This window comes from Neopelma chrysocephalum, unplaced genomic scaffold (genome assembly GCF_003984885.1).
Source record: "Neopelma chrysocephalum unplaced genomic scaffold, ASM398488v2 Primary Assembly neopelma1_61, whole genome shotgun sequence".
Taxonomy (NCBI): Eukaryota; Metazoa; Chordata; class Aves; order Passeriformes; family Pipridae; genus Neopelma; species Neopelma chrysocephalum.
Window position 1 is genome coordinate 2,235,603 of NW_020897716.1, and position 26,666 is coordinate 2,262,268.

The 26,666-nt window shown below is 40.5% G+C and overlaps 2 protein-coding genes across 2 annotated transcripts in view; both read left to right on the plus strand.

Annotated features, from left to right (window-relative positions):
- The first annotated feature begins 1,555 nt into the window (after positions 1-1,555).
- On the plus strand, positions 1,556-17,369 carry YIPF4 (Yip1 domain family member 4). Its single transcript, XM_027681633.1, has 6 exons — positions 1,556-1,817; positions 5,203-5,356; positions 8,348-8,519; positions 10,612-10,689; positions 12,459-12,572; positions 14,743-17,369. The coding sequence occupies exons 1-6, from the start codon at positions 1,733-1,735 to the stop codon at positions 14,878-14,880; spliced, it is 741 nt and encodes a 246-aa protein (XP_027537434.1). The 5' UTR covers positions 1,556-1,732; the 3' UTR covers positions 14,881-17,369.
- A 1,626-nt stretch (positions 17,370-18,995) lies between these two features.
- BIRC6 (baculoviral IAP repeat containing 6) overlaps positions 18,996-26,666 on the plus strand; it is a gene marked incomplete at its 3' end in the record, with an annotated part of 65,970 nt that continues 58,299 nt past the window's right edge. Inside the window, exon 1 of the mRNA XM_027681643.1 lies at positions 18,996-19,248. Coding sequence (XP_027537444.1) covers positions 19,011-19,248 — 238 coding nt within the window. The remainder of the gene's footprint in view (positions 19,249-26,666) is intronic.

Sequence of the window (26,666 nt, forward strand, 5' to 3'; positions counted from 1 at the left end):
TTTCTGCTGCTGCAGGGAAAACTGTTGCAGATGGTGGTGAGGTGGCAAATGCAGGGTCCTGCACCTGGTGAGGAATAACCTCTTGCACCAGTGCAGGCTGGGAGACAACCTACTGGAAAGCAGCTCTGTGGAGAAGGACACGGAGATCCTAGTGGACAAGCTGTCTATGAGCCAGCAGTGTGCCCTTGCAGCCAAGAATGCTAATGGTATCCTGGGGTGTATTAGGAAGAGCATTGCCAGCAGGTTGAGGAAGGTGATCCTGCCCCTCTACTCAGCCCTGATGGGGTACATCTGGAGTGCTGTGTCCAGTTCTGGGATCCTCAGTACTACGAGAGAGATATGGAGCTTCTGGACTGCGTCCAGCAAAGGGCTATGAAAATGACTGGGGGACTGGAGCATCTCTCTTACAAGAAAAGGTTGAGACAGCTGTGCCTGTTCAGCCTCAAGAAGAGACAACTAATAGGGGATCCTATCAATGTCTGCAAGTATCTGAAGGGAGGGTGTCAAGAGGATGGAGTTGGGCTCTTGTCAGTTATTGTTTTATATTATTGCTCCTGCCAAGCAATAGGACCAGGGGAAATGGGGAGAAATTGATGCACAGGAAGTTCTACCTTAACATGAGGAAGAACTTCTTTACTGTGCGGGTGACCGAGCAGCGTAACAGGCAGGTATTGCACAATTCTGGTCTAGGATGATCCTGCTTGAGCAGGGACGTTGGACCATATGTCCCACTGTGGTCCCTTCCAACCTCACCCATTCTGGGACTCTGTGAGGGCACGAAGCCGTTATCCCAGGGTGCCTCAGATGCTGAGTTTCTGCTGTCAGCCTTCAGATCAGTTCTGGAAGGTCAGACTGGATGCAAACATCTGGCCTCGGGTCTTTGACACTGCCCATGATGATGACAGCAGTTCTTGCACTGAAGCAGCAGCAGGGCCAGTGCTGCCCCAGCAGTCCTCCAGAGCCTCTGGTACAAGGTGGCTGTTTCACGTTTAGAAGCTGGCCTCCCCTTGGAGCAGCATTTGCTGGAGGAACTTTTTTTTTTTTTTTGGTGGCAGGGTTGGGATGTTGAAAGTAGCAAATATCCAGGGCATACCCTTTTTGGCTGGATGGCGGTGTTGGAACAGGGGGTGCATTCAGGAGCCGGCAAACGGTGGCGACTTATGTCAGGGTTATAGTCCCTGCTCCCTATCCCACCACTGCATCTGTGCGTTGCCCAGGATGCTCTGCACGGCTCCAGGGATGGATTCAATGTCACCAGGGGGGAGGAGGGAGGGAAGGAAGGGAAGGAAGGAAGGAAGGAAGGAAAAGAAAGAAGAAAGGAAAAGAAAGAAGAAAGGAAGGAAGGAAGGAAAAGAAAGAAGGAAGGAAGGAAGCAAGGAAGGAAGGAAGGAAAAGAAAAGAGGAAGGGAAGGAAGGAAAAGAGGAAGGGAGGGAGGGAAGAAACCGCCGTGTGTCGTCCCATCAGGAGGAGCCTTACATCGGGGTGGAAGTGACCTCACTGCCCGGGACAGCCAGATGCAGTGAGCGCTGGAGCCCCGCCGGCCAGTGCGGGCGCGCCTTGCGAGCAGCCAATGGCAGGGGCGGCGCCGCTTGTTGTCGCCCCGTGAGGCGGCTGCGCCGTGGGCTCGGTGCCGCCGCCGCCGCAGGAGGGACCCGGGAGGCCCCAGGCCCCGGTGCCCGCTCGCTCCTCGCCGCCCTCACCGGCCCCGCAGCCCCCGCAGAGGGCGGGGAGATGCAGCCCCCGGGCGCTCAGCAGCCGCCGCTCTACGCGCCCAGCAGCGGGGACTTCACCTTCGTCTCCTCCGCGGACGCCGAAGGTGAGCGCGGGGCCGCGGGTCGGGCCTCGCTCGCTGTCCCGAGAGAAGGGCTCGGCGGGGCCCCCCGTCAGCGGGCGGCTGCCGGGCCGCCGAGGCGGGAGGGGCCTTCCCTGCCCTCCTCCCCGCCGCCTCCTGGGTTGGTGTCGTGGCTGGAGGCGGAGCGGGGTGGCCGAGGTGACCGCTGCCCTCGGGCCGCTGCGGCGGGTGCGACCCGCTGTCGTGTGCTCCGCGTCACGGTAGCACCAGCGTGGCACAGGCGGCCGGGGCGCCCCGTGTGTCACGTTCTCCGAGAGCCGGGGCCGAGGCTGTGCCCAGACCTGACACAGCCGTGACCAGCGCTGTCACCGACCGCTCCTCCCGCTCTCACGCGTTGCTGGAAAATCACTTCGGTGTCTGTCGAAGATTGTGTCCTGCGTTCACGTTTGCTGTAATGCTGTGCCGAGGTGTCTGCGTCGTGTCTCGTTTCTGCACCGTCATAAGGGAGAAAAAGAAGCCTTGTGTGTAATTTAGGGGGTGAAGTGTGGCCCGCTGCCGAACTGCTGCACAAATAGCAGTGGTGCACCAGGATGCCATGTGCTGCAAAACTGAACATATGGGAGTCAACACTGGGCAAACTTATTTTGGTGGAGAGTGATCTGTTGGGCTCTCCCCATTTAAACAACAAGCACACTGCTTTTATGTATGTATTTAGTTACTCATACAATTGTGACTAGGGAATGACGTAAATCCTTACTCATGTGTCCTACCCTGGAAAAGAATTGATGAAGTGGAAGAATTACTGTAGAATACCTGTTCTTTGCTGCATTTCCCAGTCCTTCTGAAAAGAAATACAAATCAACAGTTACAGTCGTGGCCGTTGGGGTTTTTGTTGCTGTTTTGTTTGGGTTTTTGTTTTGTTTGGTTTTTCTTCTTCTTCACCTTGGCCTGAAAAAGCATTCATGTACCTCTGATTTCCCCTTGGAAGTATTTGTTGGGCAATGCTGAACCCAGTCCAGTATGGCCACCTTTCTGGTAGATTGTGTTGAATCTGACTTGGCTCTGTGTTCCTTATGAACACAAGCAAGGTGTGATCTCCTGCCTGTTCAAGTGTAGTCCTGTCCGCAAAGTGCTGCACATACCTACTGTAGCAAAGGAAGACATAAGCAGAGTTAAGCAGCTTGATATTACAAAACTAAAGTACAGCATGTTGCACTCCAATTTTTATGTTTCCTAAATCTTGATCCATATGAAAAAAAAATATAAACTATTCTTTCTCCCCATTTTATTTCCATGAGAGGTTGGAGCTGTCAGAAAGAATGCTGGAGAGGTGTTCTCAGTTAAGTGGACAGATATGATATGAAGAACAGACTGTTTGTGGGTTTGCCTCTTATACTGTTTTTTAAAAATTAAGAGCCAAGACTGTTTTGAAAACTGGTTTTCCACAGTGTGTGATTGAAATGAGGCAGCTGAGAGACTTAGGTTTTGCTTCTGTGGTCTTGAGCCTGAGACAGTGGTAGTGAAGTTACCTAGAGTCTCACTAGGAAGCATCAGAGCCCTCAGTTCTTGGCAGATTTTTTGGTGCCCAGTTCCCCTCTGTTACTCAGCTCATTCAAAGCAGCCTACACAAGAGGAGGTGACCGATTTCCCCCCCCTTGGTTTCTGCAGCTTCATGTCTTGCAAAATAGACTTAAGATCATGTTAATAGGTTTCACAGTTCAAAAGTGTACTTGCAGGTATCCACTGATCATTGACTGCTAAAAGGAGTCTTGGTAAATAAGATTAGTGTTGGAGTTTTCCTTCCTCAGGATGGATTGTTAGCTGTCCCTAAGAAAGGAGAAATAAATGGCCGCTTGGATGTTGTGTTTGCTTTGTTTGACAGCTGCATTTTTGCACAAAGGGCAAGAATGTCTCCTTGCAAAAAGTGTTGTATTGTAGCAGAAACAAATATTTTTAAATGACAAAGGGGTCCTAGTGACAAGAGAAAACTTCTGAGGTTTTCTCTACCTTGATGCCCAGCCATTAAGACTTTTTTTTTCCTCCCTCTCTAAACAGCAGAGAAAGGTTTTGCTTGAGTCTGGTGAGAACTCTCATGATTATGAAATGATTGAAAACCATTTGTGGAGAAGCTTAAATTTAAGCTTGAGTGGCCTAGCAAGCTGATTTGGGAAGGAGAATTCTGACTAATTAATTGAGATAGTGAGTGATCAGTGAACACTTAAGACGTTGGCTGAAGACTGTGCGAGATTCTGTCACTATACAAATTTTGTTTCTCTAAAACTGTGTTGCATTTTTAAAGAAGATGTCACAGATGTAATCTGTGACTATGGCCTGATTTACCTCTGTGAGTACATGTTTCAGAAGTACTTGCTATATAGCTGGGTGTTTTGGGAAATTTGTGCCGAGGAACTTTTACATGTGAAAAACACACAACAATGGAAAGGCAAGAAAAGATTTTCTGTGGTGAGGTGAAAAGTTGTTGGATGAGAAGAGAGTTTCTGTCTCTCATTATATTTGTAATAAGCTTTGTACAAAAAATTAGCATGTTTCTGTTTGTATTTTTCCTTCTTAGCAGATAATGGAAATCCATGGTTTCCTAAAGGAATAATTATTCCTCTCTTATGTATATTTTTTTTCTTCAAGTAATTTCATTTATTTTCTGATACTGTTTTGTACTTTTCATCTGTATATAATTGAATAAAATGAGCAAACAAAATTAATATTTATTGGCGATTTTGACACAACCAGAACATAGATAAATAGCTCTTTGTTTTGTTTAGTACTGTGGCAGAGCAAGATCATAGTATATTGAAGAGAACTCCTTGTATTTCTTTTTGGCTGGAGCCTAAGAGTCTCTGACAATATTCTTTCTCTAACATTTTCAGCTGTATTAAAGGCATGCTACAAATGAAGACATCTTCAGGTATATTCCTTTTATGAGAAATTTCACATAGGAACAGAGAGTTCTTTTGGCTGAAACAATGCCACTATGCAAAAGTATGCTCCAAAGGAGGTAGAATATGTCAGAAAAAATAATCCACAGTTTACAGCATGGTGAGACTATTAGTTACTTCCTTTTGTGCCTTTAAACACTTAATGATACAGCACAAGTGGAAGCCTTTCTGTCATACCATAACAACGTGTCATAAAACAACATCCCCATCTGAAAGCTAAAGCCTGGTAATTTGAGACCTAACCCAGCAGTGGTACTATTGCATTAAAACCACAAGTATGTGTCCAATTATGTATCTGTTAAAGTATAATTTTATTCTGTAACTTTGAATATTTCATGGTGATGACCAACACATGTAGCTTTGTATGTATATTGTTTATCTTCAAGTACTTTTGAAATCAAATGGCTTTTGGCAAGACATAAAAAGATCTATATTTCTCTCCCTTTTTGTCTAAGATCTGAGTGGCTCCATAACAACTCCAGATGTTAAGTTAAATCTTGGAGGAGAATTCATCAAAGAATCTACTGCGACTACATTCCTAAGACAGAGAGGGTATGGCTGGCTTCTGGAAGTGGAAGATGATGACCCAGAAGATAACAAGCCACTCCTGTATGTTGTAATTATTTTGGGGTATCTATCTTTATTAGCTCTGTAGGAAAAACAATCAACTTGTAGCCTCTCATTGTCCCACAGCCTTTTGCTGTAACCAGAATTCTGTGTGACAGAATTGACCAATGAGTGTTTTCTGGTGCAAGAATGAAAACATGTTTCTCATTACGTGTTTAGTGTAATGAGAGAGGCTTGTTATTCACTGTCAGGGAGGAAGGAAGGAGGAAGTAAGATCAAATTTTATTAATCTCTATAAGTATAAAGCTTTTATGGGTCTTCTGCTTTTATCTGTTGATCCTGTAATGGTTTAAAAAAATGAGATTGTATTCTTTCTATTTTTTGCACTCTTGTTGCAAGTTTCTTAATACTGTCAAAGAATCAAAGGCTAAGACAATCCTGTGGAAAGATTCCTCTTAAGTAAATCTAAGCCAATTCTGTCAGTTACTCTGAAGTAAAAGCATTGTGAATCAAGGTTATTATAGTAGGGATGCTAGAACCAAGGTAGCACAAACTTTATGATGCTGTCTTTATAATAAAGCTAGATTAAAAGGATGCTAGTGTTGAAAGACAATAGTGTCGTTGAAACTGAAAATCTCTGCATCCTTTGTTCTGTACACAGAAGTGTGATTGGCTGAAGAAAGTTTGTATCTTAAGATTACTACACTGCACAGTCAGGCAGCCTAGGTCTTAGTCCTTGTTCTGCACCTAAGCAACTTCATTCTCAGTGTCTCAGTGTTTTTCTGTGTGAATTAAGCATAATGATGCTTTACAAAATTGATGTGAGACAGAGAGTACTCTGGAGGACTCAGATGAGAGTTTGGAAGAGAAAGGATGTCTGGAGAGCTTAATAACAACACTACTACTTGAGAAGTACTTTAGTTTGAAGTGTGGGGAAATAGCTCCTTGTGTGAATAAGTCTGTTTTGTAGACCTCTAGCTTTTAATTAAGAAATAGACTGTGTATTGAGGTGACAACATATGAATTCTGTCTTTTGTGTAACTTTTGCACCACAAACCCCAAGTTTATGATTCAAAGACAGCTAGGTGTTCTAAGCTGCTGATTGCTGTGAGGAGAACACAGCAGGGAAATGATCGGTTTCTGGCAAACAGGATGAATACTATAGTCCTAAAAGAGAAGACCTTAATCTGACTTTCATGAAGCAGTTTTTATGCAGTTTTATGCAGTTTATGCAGTTTTGATTACTCACAGAACATGTGCCATAATGAAGTCTTGCAATCTAAATCCTACTAAGGACTGAAAGAACAGGAGCCAGCTAAGGAAAGTTCACCCGTGTTGTGCTACAGTGCAAATGTTTTGTTCAATAAAATGAGATTTTTTTTTTTTACTTTCTCGTTGGACACCCTATTTCCAGACACTTGTTTCCTCTTACAGCTACCTTCTTAGGTGAGGTAGATGTCAGCTTCATGGAAAAGACAGTTCATTCACATAAGAAACTGTCAGAAGCCCTAGACTATGACAAAGAATTATTTCTAGACAGCAAATATTTGTGTTACACAGTCTTCAGAGTAAAGTATGGGAATTCTACATCCTTTTTAGATGAATGGAGGAAAATAGCTGCTTTTAGTCTACTCCTTAGATTCAGGGAGAAAAATGTTTTTTACGTAGTAATACCAGTTCTGAAGTAGCTTCAGTAATAGAAATCCAAAAATTGCCTTGAGAGACTCAGTGAGCACTATTTAATTTTTTCTTTTAAAAAGACAAATTGTGATGAATCATATCTTTGCACTTATTTCTCACTTCAGCTTTTCTGAGGGAAAAAAACCCCAAAATCAAAGCCTTGTACAAAACCTTCATAAATGGACTTCACAGAATTACAGCATCAACTAGGTTGGAAAAGACCTCTGAGATCATCAAGTCCAACCTAACTTAGGATATGATTCTACATTTTTCTTCACTGTGCTCTTAAATGTAGAGCAGGATATCTGCTGGAGAGCAGGATATCTTCTAAAAGTGTCTTGGATTCAGAGTTCCTCAGTCATAACTGAGGTTCAGCACGTAAGGAAGTGCATTGCCCCTTACTTGGAAAGTCTGATTCCTGCCCATGATGCTAGGACAATCAGGGCAAGATCAACCAGTTAAGAGTCTCCTGGGGAGAATACGTCTTCTGATCAATTTGTAGTTGCTTGCAGAGAGCATGTAGCAGGAAGCAGAGAAGGCAATGAGAGAAGGGCAAGATCTGTTGATAGATTTTACTGATAGTATAAGTGGCTTTTATTTATTTTTACTCATGTTGAAATCAAGCCAGAAATTAAACAATTGGCATAAACTGGTCTGCTGTAAACTACTGTTAGTGAAGGAAGTTAAACTGCATTTTATTTTAAAAAATTGTTTTTACCTGATGTATTTGGAGTGCTGTAAGATTAGTGAATATGATGGTATTCTTTCTTGTAGAATTTGAAATAAAATGTTTCCACAGTAAGTGTGCTCATGGCAAACTGCTTGGCATAGGAATACACAGACGTCCTACTTTGGTGTATGTACGTCTTTGACTTTTAAGTAGTTACAATGGTACGAGTGTGTCGTGTTCTTGTGTGTCAGAAAAATAGACCTGCTCTCTTAATGCAATCTATTAGGATGTTAGAATCATGAATAGTTCGGGTTGGAAGGGACCTCAGAGATCATCTAGTTCCAAACCCTCTGCCATGGACAGGGACAACTTCCACTAGACCATGTTGCTCAGAGCCCCATCCAACCTGGCCTGGGTATGTTGTATATGTTTTCTATTCTCAGTCATGTAATTTATTTTTCAGTAATTAAATAAATCTAACTGTCACGCCAGTTACTGAGTGTGGGATGAAGATATGGTGTTGCTTTAATGTAGACTGTTCCTTTGCTAGTCGTGGCTTCAGGAAGCCTTGTGGGTGACAGGAGACTTGCTCTATAAACCTACTATATGCCCCGCACTGATTTTTTTATGCTCTGTTTCATTACTGTGGTGTTTAGTAATGCTCTCTTGCTTTACAATTTCAGGGAAGAACTTGACATTGATCTGAAGGATATTTACTACAAAATTCGATGTGTGTTGATGCCTATGCCATCTCTTGGGTTCAATAGGCAGGTAGTGAGAGACAATCCAGACTTTTGGGGTCCTCTGGCAGTTGTCCTCTTCTTCTCAATGATTTCATTATATGGACAATTTAAGGTAGGTGTAAGTTTTCTGCCTAAAAAGAAATCTAAGCTAAATCTGGGGACGTGATTACTAAGTAATTTGCATTCTTACGTAGGTAGAAAGCATTTTTTTCACATACTAATGCGGGGCATTTCAAATGCTGTTTCTCAAGTTAATATGTAGAAAGACAGCAGTAAGAAATCTATTAAATAGCCCACGGATAAGTTAATCATGATGAAATGTCAGGTTTGTTTTTATACAGTAAAACAAAGGAAAGATGTGGTTTCTAGAGGAACCAGATTGATACTAATGGGTTTATATTCATATTAGTGAATCTTTAAATTTTAATTGTGACCTTTTGTTAACTTGCTTTTTATTGCTAAAAAATGTTACTGAAAAGCATTTGTTTGGATGCCATCAGTGTTGATTTCCTGACAAATAAAGCTGCTTGATTAATTCATACTATATCACTGCTGTTATCTGCTATATTTAATCTTCATTAGTGCCATTTGCTGTTTTGTCCTCCCTACTCAGTTGCAATCAAATAACTTTCCTCTGGTCAATAGCCTTTTTCCATAATTCCTTTTGAACTCCAAGGCAAATAGATATTCAGAGGCATTGCGCATATTTAATTGGCCTCCATAAACACTGTTACCTTTTTTCTTTATGTTTAGATTAAAATAAAGAAGTATTATCAATTACAATAACAATTTGAATGTAAGCCTTGGTGATCCTGCTTTGGAAATCTTTAAATATGTGGTTACAGTTGTTTTGAATACAATGAAGTATAGCAATAAGCCATATGTGAGCAGAAAGTGCTCCCTTTGGGACCTCTGGCTTTCATATGGTGTACCAAATGCTGACTAAGAATGCACCCTTAGTATCTTGCCCCTATGAAGCTTTAAGTGAATAGACTAAACCACTGTATTACTCGAGTCTTCTGGGTACTTACCTGTCTTCTCAGCAAAATAAGGACCATTCCTTGGCCCCATGACAGATGAACTACCTCCTGCAGTTGGTGTACCTCCTGTGCAGGAACATTAGGTCTAATGTTTCTTAGGAGCAGTGGATTTACCATAGGGATGCAAGAGTGCCATATATGAGTGAGGAGGGAAAGCTAGCAGCTAGCAACAGGATGACTGACAACAGCTAGACTGGGTGAACGGAATAGTGAGCTGTAAACCTAGAGAGAGATGAACACTCCTGATCTAAGACTTTATTCCAATCCTTGTCTTTTAGACAGTGGAGGAAAGCAGGAAATAAAAGGAGGCCATGTGCTATTTTCACAAATAGCATAAAGCCAATATTTAGGGTTTTTTAAGTGATGCTGTGTTTTTTATCTCTTTTTCCCTATTTCATTCTTCTGGAAATCTGGAATTTTTAGTTAAGCAAAGTATTGAATTGAGTACTGACTTAATTGAGTACTGGAAATACAGAGACTGTACTGATACTGTTCTTTCCTTCTAAAAAGGCATTTCAAAAATTAGAGCTTCATTTCTAGTCCTCCCAGTGACTCAACTCCAAAAATAGCTAAGTTACTTTGAAGCCAGAGAATGATTTTAAGATTTCTTCTTTAGCTTAAGAGCTAAAGAAGCAAAAAAAGCTTCTATGAAAGAAGCAAAAAAAATAATGACAGGTTTGGTCCCAGGAGTCTAGGGCTCTTTATTAAGTTATGATCATTACCAAGTTCCACTGAGAACTGCAGTCCTTTGTCTTCTTTGAATAAAGTGGCATCTTTAAGGGTGCAAGAAGGAGAATTCCAACTCCTTGTATTGGTTGGGCTGACTTTAAAATCGGTCTGAGCACACATTGTAATAGGCAGGATGTGAAGACACTTAGGGTACTTTTAGCTAAACTTCCTATTCTTATTGCAATACTTAAAAAACACGTTGCATGTGCATTTCATGTACACCAAATTTACCATGAATGTGATTCTGTAAATGTAACCTCTTAATTTTATTTGCAAATTGCATTGTGCTACTAACTAAACTATTCTTGCTGCAATTCAGAATTCAGTTTTGCATAATAAAATCCTTGACTGCAGTGAAAGTGATTAATGGAAATGAGTTTTCTTTTCTGACAATGAAAATTATTCATATAAATGAATTGTTCTTTATCTCTTAAGGTTGTTTCTTGGATTATAACTATTTGGATATTTGGATCCTTGACAATTTTTTTACTGGCCAGAGTTCTTGGAGGAGAAGTAAGTACCTGTATGCAAAAAGGATGTAGAGAGAGGTAATGTAAAGTCTCTTGGTTACATTTTTTAGCAGTAGTTGGGTTTTCTTTGTGCTTGGCTTTGGACCTTGTAGCCAGCTAAGGATGGGTGCAGTTGGTAAGTGTAAAGTCAACATTTCAGGTTCTTGGCTTCCAAAATAAAATCTAAAATACAGAGATGGTCAGCTAATCTTTCTGTGCAATGGATGGTGTCCTTGGAAGTGATAAACAACCTGGAAGTTTATACTCTGAGTCCCAGAAATTCTAACAGCTTCCTGTGATCCAGAACTGGAGGGACAAGTGCTTTCAATTTTTTGGTCACTGGCCTAAATGGGACCCTTTTTCCTCTTTTGCACTGCTCATGCACCATCCTTTATTTATTTTAATTTTTTTTTTAGTGGGGGCTAACAGCAGTTGTTTGATGGCCTTGTGGATAAAGCACCTACCAGTGTTTGTTTTCATCCTTAGCATAATGCAGTTCAAACCTGTTAAAGGATGAAAGCCAATGCATATTGCTCAACTGCAAAGACAATTGAAGTTTGGGTCTGCATTCCTTCCTCCAGCTGCTTGCACCAGCAGAGTTGGAATAGCTGCTTGAGTTGTTTACAAATTGAGTCACTAAGCAATTCAGGTGTAAACAACAAAAAATGACTTGGAGCAAGGCCCACGGACAGCTACAGTGGAACAGTCAGGAGGGTAGAACTTCTTAAAATGTATCTACAGAATTGAACTGTGTCGTGAAGAAATAAATATTCAGTGATGATTGATTTTATATTTTTACTATGCATCTTTCATTAATGATGCAGTAGTGTTGCAGACTTCCCATGTTATTTACTTTAAATTTTTTAGATTTTCCTTTTAATCATAATTGCTAGAGTCTTCTCATGTGAACATGAAAGCTTTTATAAATGTGATTGCATTGTATTTCTGCATATCAACACAATCTAGATGCCCTTAAAGCAATCTGTTTTGTGGCTCACAGTGTGAAATTATCAGAATGTATAAACTGGGGAGAAAGTAGAGGTCTGCAGAGTTCACTGTAAATGATCATTGTCAACAAGAGAGTGCTTGCAAGATACCACTATTTTTCCTGTTAAATCCAGGAAGCATAGCTAGGCCCAGGAACATTTCAAACTCTGATAGGGGGAAATCAGACACTTCATTCTGAAGCTAAAAGTAGTTATGGAAATACTTTGAACAACTCTGTTCAAAATAGTCATAATAAATTTCAGCTGGAAATCAGAAGAATTCTATGCCTTAGAGGCATCAAGGTCTAGGTCTTCCACAGGCACCAAGAGCATTCATGTACTTTATGTATTTATTTATATATAATGGATATGAGTATGTTAATACAGAAAATTATGTCTTTGCTGCTTGTGACAAACTAAGAGGTCTATTGCAGTTCTGTGCTCCTAGGTATCATATGTACACTCCTTGGAGAGTGACAGTTGAGAACCACTTTAGGCAGAACATGAAAATATGAGGGGTGGATGGATTTATGTATTTAACCTGTGTAATACTTCTTTGAAAGTGATCATTTACAGTGTCTAAAAACAATAACAAAAAAGGTATTTTTAATTCTAGGAGGTAGCATACAGAAACAATTTTCACACTAGCAAGCTTCCATTAGATGAAATTTCATGAATACCTAACACATTATTATCGTTATTCACAGTGTTATAACAAGATCAAATTGCATTTGGTGGCAAAGATTGAGTACTGCAAAGCTTATTTATATGTGCTTGAAAATTTCAGGTTGCTTATGGCCAAGTTCTTGGTGTAATAGGATATTCCCTACTTCCCCTCATTGTCATAGCACCTGTACTTTTGGTGGTTGGATCATTTGAAGTTGTTTCTACCCTAATAAAAGTAAGTTCATATCATCTGTTGAGAATTGTTTAATTAATTTTAAGTCACTTTCCTAACACTTCAAGTATTAATCTGTTCAGGAAAACGTAACGATGTGTCAGAATTTTTAGAACTACGATGTAAGCTCTGTGATCCTTTTGTTTAATGGTGGAAAGTGAATTTTGTCTTAAATGCTCCTGAGTGCTTGGGGATATACAGTACTGTTGCTATAACAACACCTGTTGTTACTAGGCTAGCTTATATTTAAGTATTTTGCTATGCCCCAATAGTTGCATTTAAAAAAAAGGATTCTCATTTTGACAAGAGGATGCATAATTAAACCTCGGAATGAAGAACCTGAAAATAAGCTGTTCTATCCCTTCCTCCAACATTCAGTTTATTTTTAGTTGCTCTAGCATGAATATGACATTAGTCATTGTTCTGAGACCTTCCCATAGTATAGCTGTACAAAGCTCTCAATACCTTTTGCAGAGAAGGTAAGTATTGTTCTGATTTACAGTTGTGGAATGTAAGGCACAAGAATAACCTGCCTGATACCACCTGCTGCTGGACCTTTTATGAAACCAGCAACGTTCCCTGATAGAACTACATAATGTTCTTGAACACTTCCAGTACTTCTTAAAGCCCTTTTGGAGAGTCTTTGAACTTATTGATGAACTTCTGGAAAGGTTAACTGGGAAAATTCTGTTATAAGCTAAGCTGTATGCTTCTGGGGGGGTTGTTCTGTTGATTTGATTATTTCTGTCCTTCTAACTTGCTGGTAAACAGTATAATTGAAGTATAATTAAAGTGTGTGATAAGTAAAAAAATTGCTGTATTTGTGATTTAATAACTTGCAATTACTGTTAAGTGATAGTCAGAAAGTAAATCATTAACTTGCCAGTTAACTAATATATAACTTGAAAATAAATATATGTTAATGAAACCTCTGTTACTTGATTACTATTACCAGTCTTACGTTAACATCAGGGTGAATCTGTCTGAGGTTCTTGCCTTTGCACCATAAGTATGAAAATGCATTACAAGCCCCATATGGCCAAAACTACTTAAGGTGTGACAAGTACTACTTCTTACGGCTCTGTGCTTGGGGAAAAATTTCACAGCCCTGAAATTGGGGAACTTACAGTGAAACAGGGAAATTCCAGCCAGTTCTTTTCCAGTTGCAATCACTGCACCTCAATTGATTTAATTGCCGCAATTTTCCAATTTTCCTGATGTATCTTAGGGAATTCAGTCATGATCTTGATTGTCCTTCTTGTCCATCTCCATCTTCTTTGCTGGGGTCCTGTTCTGTCTGCCATTGTTGGTCTTGTATTTTGCAGAAGAGTATAGTGGTTTTGCATACCACTCACTTTTAAGTATTTTTCCTTCTTTGTTAATATTCAGGGTGCTGCTAGAGGATTTCTTTTTACTCTAATCTTGTTAGTTTGAGGTTTGAGTCAAGTTCTCTGACTTCAAGACATTTTTTCTTTAAAAACGTGCATGCTGACTTCATACAACCTAGTGGATATTCATAAGTGATATTACTTTCTACCAGTCTTGTAAGCTGGTTCTCCCTCAATTTAGTAAGCAATATAGTCTCTGATAAAGGTTGTATTTTGGCAGGCTTCTCACTGCACCTGAAAGGAATAGGAATATGAGGTTCAGTTATCTTGAGGTGGGGGCACCATAAGTAAAGAAAAATTTATGAGCCAAATTAATCCTGAAATAAAAAATGTTAATTTTAACTCTCTGGTGTATGTTATAGGAGGAAATGTCAAGTATAGTATCTATTTTGCTTGAAGGTGTGTGTGTGGGGTAATAGTTGAGGACAGTCAAGGTAGAAAGAAATTTAATCCAGTGAGGTTTCAAATTATTGGTGTATGTAAGATTACAGCTTACAGCTTGCTTTGTGGTATCTATATGTCTTACACAGAGAAAACTTACTGTAGGTCCTTAGCTGCTCACTTCAGTAAAACTGTCTCAAGCGAAAATAGCGTGCTCTGTTTCTCTAAACTTCAATGAAAATGCGTAGTATAGACTTTGTGTTTGTGTGTGTGGAGTTCTTCCCCCCAAAATCTTTTTTGGAGGCTTTCTTTTAAATTATATTGAGAGAAGAACTGATTTTTTTCATGGTATTTGGAGAGACTTTCTCGTGGTGTCAGCTAAGACTGTTCATCTTCTTTTTCAGCTGTTCGGAGTCTTTTGGGCTGCATACAGTGCTGCATCATTACTAGTTGGAGAAGAATTCAAGACCAAGAAACCCCTTCTAATTTATCCTATCTTTTTATTATACATTTATTTTCTGTCCTTGTACACTGGGGTGTGATCTAGTGTAAGATGGGGCCAGAAACCATATTTTAGTCACTTGCAGACTGATAATGAGTAAGATTGAGGAGGCTGGAGATAATACAAGTGACTGTTTTGTATCCAGTTGTCAAGATGTTTTAAGATCGAAGAGCATATTTGTGTATATTATTTAATGAAGCAATTGTAGCTATATAGATTTGTATCAAAGTTCTAGGTTTGTTTAAGACTCTTCAGATTTTAATGAACAAAATAAAAGAACCTTGTGTTTTATAATAACGCGTAGCAAAACCACAACTCAATACCTGTGCCAAAAGCACTGGGACCATATTACTATATTCAAGAAGAAAAAATGAGAAGTTAACTGTAACAATCTCAAAGTGCAATTTTTCTTTTGAGCTTAAACACAGCTGGCTTTTTTTGGCACAGCAAATTCTGTAGATAATATATATTTATGAAAGAGTCCTGATTGTTCACAGAATAGTCTGTATAATCAAGACAAGAAGATACTACTTTTAATTTAGTGCCTCAATTACTTTGATTTGGCTGTTGAGTTTTTATAAATTCCAATTTGTTTTCAAAACATGTATATACTGTGTATTTTGTATCTATTGTTGTGTGTACCGTAAATACTCCTTGGTTAAGGATGTATATTGGATTTTTAAAAATTGAAGATACAAGTATTTGAAGTCTTCATTTACTATCTCTGACCAAAGGAGCAAGATATTTACAGTGTGACATAATTAATTAAAATGCATATTTAGAGAATCAAATTATTTTACTTAAAAGTATAAATTTACAGAGAAATGGGTGAACACCTTTCTCAACTCTAGTGCTGGCTTAGTGTTGGAGAAAAAATATGATCTATCAAATTTGTGTGATCTTTAAACAATGTTATTTTATGATGATAAAATAAAAATAATGCTTCCCTAACTATGTTTTACAACATCTTGCTCTGTTTTGCTTTTAATAGTACGGTATATAACACACATCTATTTTTTTCCTCACCAGTAATATTGATCCCTTGTAAAGAGAAATAAAGATTTGGAAGGCCAGATTCTCCCTCCGCTAAACAAGGGAGAGTTACAGCCTTAGTAACAGTTACAGGTTTGCTAATTTTGACTCTCCAAGGATTATGTAATAATGTGATGACATGTTAAATATTTCCTGTGTACTGTGTTGATTGCTTATGTAATGGTCCTTATGGTAAGATTTCTTCACAAGGGAAGTCCACTGAAGTTCACTTTGCATGGTACTAACTTAGGCATTTGCAATCTTCAGTATTTGGTATCAACAAATAGATCTTAAGTTTCTTAATTTTTTTTTTTTTTTGGTAACAGAAAAAAAGCATTTTGCATCCCCCCCCTTTTTTTTTAATGCTGCAAATAAAAATCAGCCATGACAAGGTAATTGCAAGGGCTGTCTTTGGCCTCTGATGGACATATTTCCATATCAGAACTATAAGTTTTCAGCTTTTTAGACTGTGGAACTTGCCATCTTGGTAACTTATTTTTACCAGTCATTACTGATGCAAAATATATAATTAAATTCCAACTCTCCCACAAACCTTTTGCTTATTCAGTCTGCTTTCCTGGCTGATGCTTGTTTTGATTTTAAATGGAACTACTTGAAGTTAATGCTGGACATAAATTGTAGTGTAATACTTGAGCTTGTAATATATAAAAGGAGAAAAACTTGTAGAGCAATGGACTTTTCACCTGGTTTTTGACTTCTGTAGAAGTTCTGGTAGAATTACTGCAGAGTCATACTGAACCAATTTATACCTAAAAGTATTTTAAGAGCATTCATACCACATTCTGAAAAAAAAAAAAAGAAAAAGCAAGTTATGGTGTATTTTTAAAAAAGCATATTAGCTTTGGAATCTTGCATGATAATGTGGTCTTACCTTTTTTTTTTCATTACTTATATTGCTTTTTTAACAGGAATATGCAAGTAGTAGTATGAGACTCCACCCAGACCCTGTAAATACATGTTTAACTACCATCCCCACAAGGTGAAGGGCGAGGACATATTTAGGTTACTGGGCTGCCAGAGAGCTTTAAGCTTAGTTCCTCTTTGCATAGTTGTTCGTGAGGTGTCCGTAAGGGATCCTGTGCATCTGAAATGACTATGAATATTGAAAGGATGCAAGAATGTTCTATTGAATCTCCGAGTATCTCAATTTCCTCTACATTAATTTTCTGTGAAATTTATAGGTACAGTTTTAACTGTTCCTTTCCACAGACTTGGCACATGTGTAATATGCAATGTAGATATGCACTTAACATAGTACATGGTTTGTACACAATTGCAAATTTGCACCTTTTAATCTTAATGTCTCTAAGGTCACCTTTTGCATATGCTGTGCAAGAAATATGTACAAACAACTCTCAAATGGTTCTGATAGTTTGTAATAACTTTGCATTCAACAAACTCATATTTTTAGATGAGGTATTTGTGTAAATACAAGATGTATTTTATAAAAATTTTGAATTAAACTTGTTTACAGAATGTATGAAGCTCATTTATATTTACTGAATTAATACTGAATAATTAATATTGATTAATACATCTCTATTCCCATACATGTCACCGATACATATTGATGTATATAGCATCAATAGCTTTGAGGCTGTGAAGAAGTTTTGTGATAATATATATACTGTTTCAGTCTGTCAAAACTGGAAACTTAGAGCATATTCATCTAGCAAAAAAGTTGCCTTTCTAAGATGCAATACCTCCTTCTGAGGTGGAGACATGGGTATCACACCTTAGACGTGCTTTTTGGATGATCTCTACAGAGCAGCTAGACATGTACATATCTTTTTTCCTCTTCTACCCATCAGACATACTCCGCTGTGTATCAGAAAAGTTATGCTTACTTGAAAAGTGTATGAAACCAATTGTTACAATGAGGAGACAACATACAGCTTGAGATCTGCTGTGAATGTTATCAGTACCCCTAGTGCTTTACTTGAAGTAGTGAAGCAGGCTTAAAAGCTGCTTATTTTACTCCCAGGACAATTTTGATTAGCCTGGGTGGCACACATACTTGTGGGTTTGGTTTGGATTTGTTCTTTTAGTTTTTCTTTACACATTGTATTTCTTAAATCGTTTTCCTGCTACAGCAGCCTCTGCTAGTTTGGGTCCTTCTAATAAAAATATTCTGTAGGAAACTTAATTATATTTTAAAAATATATTTACGAACATCAGTAGCTTAAAAACATTTTTAAATATTTTAGTATAACATGTCACTTAAATAAAATAATGCCTATGGGAGATAAAAAGTAATGCATCGAGGTAGGCTGAGCTGTACGAACTGCACTGGCACTCCAGGGGGTAAAAAGGGAAAATCTTAACAAAATACAAAAGGTTTTATTAAACTTAGGTCATTTTTGAAGCACTGCTTCAAAGCAAAATGCTGTCACACGTGCAATGACCCGGGGCCAGGGACACCCTTCCCGCGGGCCGAGCGCATTCCGGGAGGGAGCCGTGGCATTGTGGCTCCGTCTCTTGTACCAGCGCTGGAGGCCGCTCACACCGGGGCCCGCTCGCATCGCTCGCGTACAAAACCAGTCTCGGAGCCGGGGTACGAAACGCAAATCCCCGCTCCGGTTTCTCCGAGACGGGGGGCAGCTAACGCGCTTGCCCGCCTACGACTCGGCTTTTGTCCGAGTCGGTAACGACACGGCAGCGGCGAGGGCCGGGAACAGCCGAGGGCTGGGGACAGCCGAGGGCCGGCTGGCCGCGCTCCAGCCCCGCCGGGCACGGAGCCAGAGCGAAGCAGTTCCCCAGCCCCTCACGGGACCGACCCCCGCCCCGAGGCGGAATCCGCTCCCTGCGCGCTGCCACCTCCTTCCTCCTGCGCGGGGGCGCGGCGGGCGCGCGCACAAAGCGTAGCCCCGCCCCCCCGCGCCCGCGTGCCGGCCCTGCCCGCGCCGAGTGGCCCCCCCACCCCCCCGAGCCGGGCGGTCGGTTCCGCATCCGGCGCGGTTGTGTCACTTCCTGCTCACGCGGGCGCTCTCTCTCCCTTTCCCCCTCTCCCGGACCCGGATGGTGACTGGCGGCGGCCGCGGCGGCTCCAGGGACTGTCACTGAGCGGCTCCCCCCGGGCCTCTTGTCCTGAGGGCGGCGGCGGCGGCGGCCGCGAAGATGGCTGCGGCGGCCTCCTGCTCCTCGGCCGCGGCGGCGGCGGCGGGGCCCGGGCCCGGCCCGGGCTCCTGCGAGTGGCTGCTGCTGCGGGACGGCTGCCTGCGCTGCGACGCCGACGGGCTCTGCAGCCTCTGCTACCACCCGGCGCTCAACGCCATCCTGGCCGTGACCGCGCGCGGCGCCATCAAAGTCATCGATGGCACCTCGGGGGCCACGCTGCAGGCGTCCGCGCTCGGCGGTGAGCGGGCAAGCGGGAACAGGTGTCGCGGCGGGCGGGGGCAACCTCGGGAGGGAGAGGCCTGGCTCGGCTCGTCCCCTTGGTGTTGGGAAGTCCCCCTGGCTCTTTGTCGCCCCTCCTTGTTTTTCTGGCCTGAACGGCCTCCCCTACCCGGGGAGGTGGTGGAGTCTCTGCCCCTAAGGGTGTTTAAGGAAAGGCTGGACGTGGCACTCGGTGCCATGCTCTGGTTGAGATTGTGATGTTCGGCCGTAGGTTGGGACTCGGGGATTTCAGAGGTCTTTTCCAACCTAATTGATTCTATGTTCTACTCTTTGGGGCAGAGATACTCGTGTAGACAGCGCCGAGGTGTTTTTCTTCTGTAAAATGTGTTGGCGTGGTTACTAAAAGATTAAATGGGGATAAAAGGCTGTGGTGTACAGGGCTATGTGTTTTTATTTTAGCTCTTCAGGTGTTCTTTTGGGTCACATGACGTTAAACCTTCCAAAGATTGGAAGCAGCATGTTAGGCAGGACAGGCATAGTTCTAGTTCTAATTGATATGTGATACTGTGGTAATTTATTTATTAAGCCTTACTCTGGGTTTGTTAAGAAGGCTGGCTTCTCAAAAGTGTCATTTGTCTTACAGCTTCGAATTATTTAAGATCAGAATCCTTCATGGTTATTTGATGATACATTTTTATATAGACTTGGATAGTTCTTCAGTCTGCTGAGTATCTTGACTGTCTCTGGTGCTAGTAATAGTATCCCTGCTATTGTGTTCGGGAGGCACGATTATGTACTGAATTAGGGGAGGCTTACTGTAGCATCTGCATAACTATGAAGGGACTTTCTGTGTTGACCATTAGTGTTTTTACACTGTTGATAAACTGTCGCTGTTGAAAAAGATCCACATGCAATTAACAGCTTTTGTTCCTTTTTCATTAATGGTTCTTAAACTGTGATACTTGTCCAAATATTGATGGGGTGCTGGTTAGGGTTATTTGGGATGTTGTGAGTCCAGCCCTTGGCATAGAAAGATACACTGCGTTTCCATCTTCAGGTTCTTACAGTTGTGTCTTGCTAATAAGATGTACCTTTGAGTAGTGTTGATGAAAGGTTGTTTGCTGCCTGATTGTGGTACAGTAATGCCTAGAACTGTAAGGGGATGCCATAGTCTATGCAATATGTATGCTTTCACCCTGAAATCCAGCAACTGTGTTGCAATGTCAGACTGAAGAGAACAGGACAAAAATTGGTGATTTCCTTTCATGAGTTTAAGTTGGTACGTTGTGTGTAAAGGTTAACCATTTGGGGCAATTAAAAAGAAGGTTTTGTGGAATTATTAAGAAGGTGCTGTCTGCTTTTATTGTCAGTTGCTTGTATGGAAAATGAGGCTCTTGTGTGGTGTTTCCTGCATTGTTTGGGGTTCAGATTACTCTGCTTCTGTAATTCCCTTTCTTCTACCATGCTGTCTCCTAACGTGCTTTTTTTATTAATAACTTCATTTCTTTTCTTCAAGCTATTGTAGGAATTTGATGATTGCTTTTAAGTTGTGGAATAAAGGGGGCATAAATAGAGGACTTCCTTTGTAATTGGTTGTCTGTGTAGGAGATGTTTAATTCTCAGGCACAGGAAAAGAAGTTAACTGTAAATCAAAGTGCTGTGATAAAATCCTTGCAAAGGATTTGCTTAGTATTCAAAATGCTAATGGCAATTCTCCCTTAAATAGTAACTATTTGAAAATAACATATTGCTTTGCTTCTGTTATGTGTATTCAGTCATGTATACTTCCTTTAGTGTCAGTCTTCTCTTTGACAGCATGGCTGTAAAAGATGGATTATACTCCTCCTCACATAAAACAACAGAATTGCTTGCAATCTACCCAAATTTTATCTGTGCAGTAGAGCTGATGATTACATTACTGGAAAAAAAATTATAACCTCAATTCAGTTTGAAGAAACTTTAGCTGAATTTTCTTATAGATTCAGACTGGCAGAAATCTGGTCCATCTCAGCAGTTGGTGTCTGTTGGAGCTATTAGCAACGCTGTTCACTCTTGTTCTCTCTCTCTTCAGCCTGCCTATGGGAAGAGAAGGAAAAGGAAATTCAACTGCTCTCTGATGTCTGCCTACTCTGTACAGCATGAGCTCTTTTAATGTAGGATAGTAGTAGTTGGACACTCAGACCTGTAGACCAACTCTGTTGCTGCTCCCTCCCCTGCCATAAATGACAGGTCAAAGGATATTGTTGCTTCAGGGACTTCTGGTGCTATAACTAAAAATAGAGTCTCTAGGAATTAAAACTACTTCTCCTGGGAGACTGCTTGTCCTCCTTGGTAATTGAGGCTGCAGGTCTTTTGCCCTGCCAAAAGATTTTTGTTGGACAGAAATCTTTACCCAAGGAAAAACAAACTGTAGCAGGCCTCTCTTTCTAGAAAGCAGAGCAAGGAAAAGAATCCCCCATCAAAACAGGACAGGGAGAAAAAGAAACACCACCAAGCCTTAGTGTGCAGTCACAGTTCAATGCGGAAATATATATTAAGCTTTGAGCTCATTCTCTGTGAAAAGACTGAACCTGTAGAATGCTGAATCTGGTAGAGCAATGAAGGCTGCCTTCCTTAGAATGTAAATGCAGGTTGCTCTTTGGTGTGTAAAAGAGCAATGCAAAAGATTCACAGCCAAAAGACAACTTGGACGTGGTCTGTGTGCTTCAGTTTCTGATGTGAATATCAGTATGTGATGATGCAGGGATTGTTCTGAGCCCAAACTGTAGGAGTTCAGTGAGGATTATGATTATTATTGTCCCATACTGAATCTTCATCAGATCTATCTCTTGAACGTGTGTGATCACATTTAATCTGTTCCCTGTGTGAGCCCTGTAGGCCTGTTCAAGAGGACCAGGTGATCATTTGCAACAGCCCAGAATGTGGTAGTGAATAAAGGTAGGGGGGAAATCAGGTGACGCTTGCATTAAGCTCTGTCTTACTTGGTCACAAGATTGTCCATTTTATTGTATCAAGACTGTTGCACATGTGGTGTGCATTTCAGACAGCCAGACTGGGAGTGCAAGGAAAATTGTGATTTCTGGATGTTATGCATTTCTGTTTGTTTGCTGGTAGTGGTTAGTCAAGACTAGTTTTGAATCTGCCATGCAAGTCTGTCAAGTACTTTATTTTCCCTCATAGACATTTAAATATTTTTGTGGTTTCAGTTTCAAGTTGAACACTGGTAGCCAAAAAGCATAAATGAGCAATCTCTAAATACAGCACTAAGGATGAGCCTTTTCCTCTGCCTCAAAAAAAGCAAACCAAAAAAGCCAAACAAAAAAATCCCAAATAATCTAAACAAACTTCCCAGAATAATCTCAAGTGACTCTTAGTGTTCATAGAGATGTTTGATTTATCAGTTTCTTCTATTTACAAACAAAATAAGAAAACTGCCTGAACTGGGAGAGTGCTATAATTCCCAGAGAAGCTTGGGCAGAATCTAAAATGTACTGTCACATCAACAGTGACCATTTTGAATGTTCCTCTAAGTTTGTCTACATTAATTTGAGGTAGCAATTGATTCAGAGCCTCATTTGCTAAAATGCACAGTATTTTGTAGCTAACGCCTTCTAAATTACTGTAGAGACCCTAACAGGAATCAAAATACAGACTTCTGAATCTGTACAGGGAAGGACATAGTCATTATACATATACCGGTTCCTGCAGGGGAAACAGAGATGTTACATTAGCACCAGAGGCCCTCAACTACTGTTCCTCCATCAGAAGAATATAGAAGTAAATAGATCCCAGCCCAGGAGGCTCACCTATGCCAGCAAGTTCAACACCATTGTCCATCTGTCAGAGATCCCTTTTGGGAAGTCTTGTTTCTCTTCAGCCGTCTCATTTCAAATTATGGTGCCTTGGAAATCTCTCAAGGGATACTCAGCTCTGTTTCTTTTTGATTCTTTTCTATGTGATGAGAAGGGAAAACAAGAAGATTTTCTTTTGCAGCTTGGAAGTCATAGAGTTTACACTTCTTGTAATAATCTTTAGGAGGAAACTGTTGGGATATTCTGCCATCCAATTCCACACCTCAATTATTTGAAGACACTATCAGCAGTTTCAACTGTTTGAAACTCACTGGTAATACTGCTCAAGTTGCCTCCTTCATTCCTCAAAATTGGGGCGAGTTTTTCATCTCCTTGTCTATTATTTTCTTTCATTTGATTATGAAAGAAAAAATTAGTAATAATGAAGCCTGTTGCTCTTAGTACAGAATTTTCTCCTTGTTTATTTTCTCATCTCATGGGGAATATTGTCAAATATCTAGTGATTTGCTGCAGCCCACCTTGCATTTGAGTGTACTCGGGTGACTGCTAATCTGGGTGAAGTACTTCTCAAAGAGATCATTCCATTGATTTATATGATCTTAAGTTCATTCGTGAGGAACCTTAAGCACTTTGAAAACAGAATAGGAGAATTGTTAGATTTAAGTTCAGTGTTTCATACCAGCAACGATTCTAAACCGCTGTGAGCTCCATTTGCCTGGTAGCTTAATCAGAGTATGTCAGATATCCCTTCTTGCTTGCCAGGCATCTTGCCAGACTGTCAAGGTGCTGTTAATTGATATTTCCAGGCTCTCTTGAAGCACATCTGGATTATCTTCTGCAGAAGCTAAAATAGAGTAAAAGTAGAGATATTTTCTTTTCACATGCCTTTAAAGGGACGTTTTCATTTCTGTTTTTCTTGCAGGGACTCAGAAGTTACAACAGGCAGCAGTGCAGGCATATGTTGTGTTGCCAGGCATGGTAGCACATTTTTTCGTTTTGTTGGCAGGTCATTCATATCTGGACTGATGGATTCATGGTTATCATTGCAACAGTAGTGCAGTATTATTAAAGGTTGCAGAATGCTTTAATGTCAGATAATCAGAAATTTCATAAACCTCTGCATATGGATTTTGAAGGTCTTCTGCAGAAAGATGAATCTTTAAATGCTTCTTAGTGACCCAAAATGAAATACTGTACTCTTTGTCAGGGATTTGAATTTTGACTTCCTGTCCCAATTACCTCACAGGTAGTTAAGGAATTTCTCATTGATAGGAAGAGTTCTCAGAGGAAAAAACTGACTTTCACCCTCAATGCTGATTGTGATCCAACTTTGGTCAAGTCAGCTTTTAATATGCTTATATGATAAACCCTACAGCTCAGCTCCCAGTCATGTTGTATACTGTGTTGTGTAAAACGTAGAAGAAACTTGGCAGAAATATATTCTGACAGATAATTGATAGTTCAAGTCTAGAACATTATGAAAGGAAGCAGGTGACTCTCTGTTGGACTGGAAGTAGTGAAAACATTGAGAACACTTTTGCTTCTGAGTGCCCAGCCTAGTGATGTTTAAAAGCCCTGACCTTTTTACTCTTCGGGACATTCTGGTGATCAGTGGTTTGGATCTAGTACACTCCCCTGTCCTATAGCCAGTCATTTCTGGCAGCCCACCATAATGTTAGCTGGCTCAGCAGAACCACTTTCTGAGTCGTTAGTTATATTGTTTATATTTTTATGGTTGCTATTGCACTGATATTCATAACCTGAGCTTAAGTGAAATAGAACATCTAGGATTTTTTAAGGCAGAGTATAAGAAAAATCTGCCCTAGACTGAAAATTCCCCTTAATTCTCTTTTTTAATAATGATTGTATCTGATTTTTTGATCTGTTGTTCTGATTTGTTGATCTGTTATTTCAGGTTTTCTTTCCAAGTGACTTTAAAATCAGGGAACAAACCTGTCCATCCTTGCTGTTACAAGGGTTTTTTAATTTTCCACTAGCAGTATGACATTTCAAAAACATTTCTTAGGCTGTCTTGGAGATGGGGCTTACAACCATGTGGACTCCTGGACAACTTTTGAGTGTATCAGTCTGCCCAAGGTCATGTGAGACAGCTTGTTGTATGTTTTCTGTTTCACTGGGATCAGTAACTGCTCACCATTTTTTTTTAATTTTTAAATAAAAAATTTACACATGGATCAGTTCACTTTCCTGATGGTTCCTAAGTGATGCCGCTGTATTGCTTTCTGCTGTTAGAAAGCTGTCCTTTAAATAGTTAATGCTCTCTTAATTGCAAGGACTGCTTGCAATCACCAGATGAGTGCTTGTCGCTGAGTAGAGGGTTCAAAAAAGAACAACTATTGCCTTCAGTTCTTTCATTTGTGAAGTACACATAAATATTAACACTTGCAGCTTCTTTTGGTTTGTGGATTGTGTATTGGCCCAATTCCTTTGCTGCCTTGTCTTTGGGAAGAGTATCAAGATTTGGTAAGGACCCAGTGTACACTGCTAGTCAAAAAGTAGATAGGAAGTCTGCAAAACATTTATTTTGAAGATTCATGTGCTTGTTGGGTAAAGAGCACTCCATGGAAAAGAATGATACACAATAAACGTTGTTTAGCAAAGTTTAAAAGTGTAAAATTATAGAAATAATAACTCATCTGTCGTATGAATGTAAACACTGTTATGTTTTAAAATTTTCTTGAGGTATTTGCTAGGGCAGTTCAGCGAGTATTGATAACTTTTTTAATGTGTAACTTAAGGGGGAATTTCCTTATCAATTAAGTAGTCTTGAAAATTGGTAGCAGTAGTGAAAACTTATCCAGTCTCAAGTACTGGTTAATGAAGGCTTGTACAGCGTACAGTTTCTTGGCAGTTCTTCAGTCCCCTGTACAGTTTGTAGAGGGAAAACTGTTTGATCCCCTGCACTTCTCTGACCTGACTGAGTGTGAAGCAATCAGGATCTCATCTGAGCATTTGGCAGCTGTAGGAGAACAGTTGGGTAAACTCTTGTTGACTGGCAACAGGCTACAGAGACTTGAAAAACTCCTTAGTGAAAGGAAGAGCTGGGAGGGTAAAGGATAGGACTGAGAACTGTGATGGAGTACCTGGATGACAGTGGGCAAGTGGGAAGCCTGTTGCCAGCTGGGAAGATGGCAGTGAAGACTGGAGAGTGTTTAATTGGAGTGCATGAAGGCACTGTCGTTTTTGTGGAGAAATACTGTGGTAGACTCTAGTAGACCTGTCTTCTTCTGGATCCTAGATTTATGTTGTGATGTAAATGATGAGATGTGACGCTGCTTGATAGACTTTTTGTAATAATGGATTTTTCCTGTTTGGTTTTCTATAGCTTTCATATAACAAGATTGGCATTTTTCAACAAATAATCTTAGTTTCTCTCTCCATGCAATACAGAGAAAGGAAAAGTCCTTACTCTGAACTTTTGGAGGAACCTGGTTCCATTGCCTATAGAGGGAGCCTGGCACGGCCAAACTTAAGTTAGCTTTTCTGAATTTTCCCTTCTAGTGAAAGAAAAAAGTTAAACTTACGTAGTCACCATGTTCAAATATCCTGAGGCTGCAAATAAGTGTTTTAAACATACAAGGCCTTTCAATTTTGCCAACTTCTC

What these genes read in the sequence shown, in the direction of transcription:
- YIPF4 (XM_027681633.1), top strand. Translation starts at nt 1,733, where the DNA reads ATGCAGCCCCCGGGCGCTCAGCAGCCGCCGCTCTACGCGCCCAGCAGC. An exon ending in GAAGATAACAAGCCACTCCT is followed by an intron (nt 5,357 to 8,347) that starts GTATGTTGTAAT and finishes TTACAATTTCAG; the next exon opens with GGAAGAACTTGACATTGATC. An exon ending in CATTATATGGACAATTTAAG is followed by an intron (nt 8,520 to 10,611) that starts GTAGGTGTAAGT and finishes TTATCTCTTAAG; the next exon opens with GTTGTTTCTTGGATTATAAC.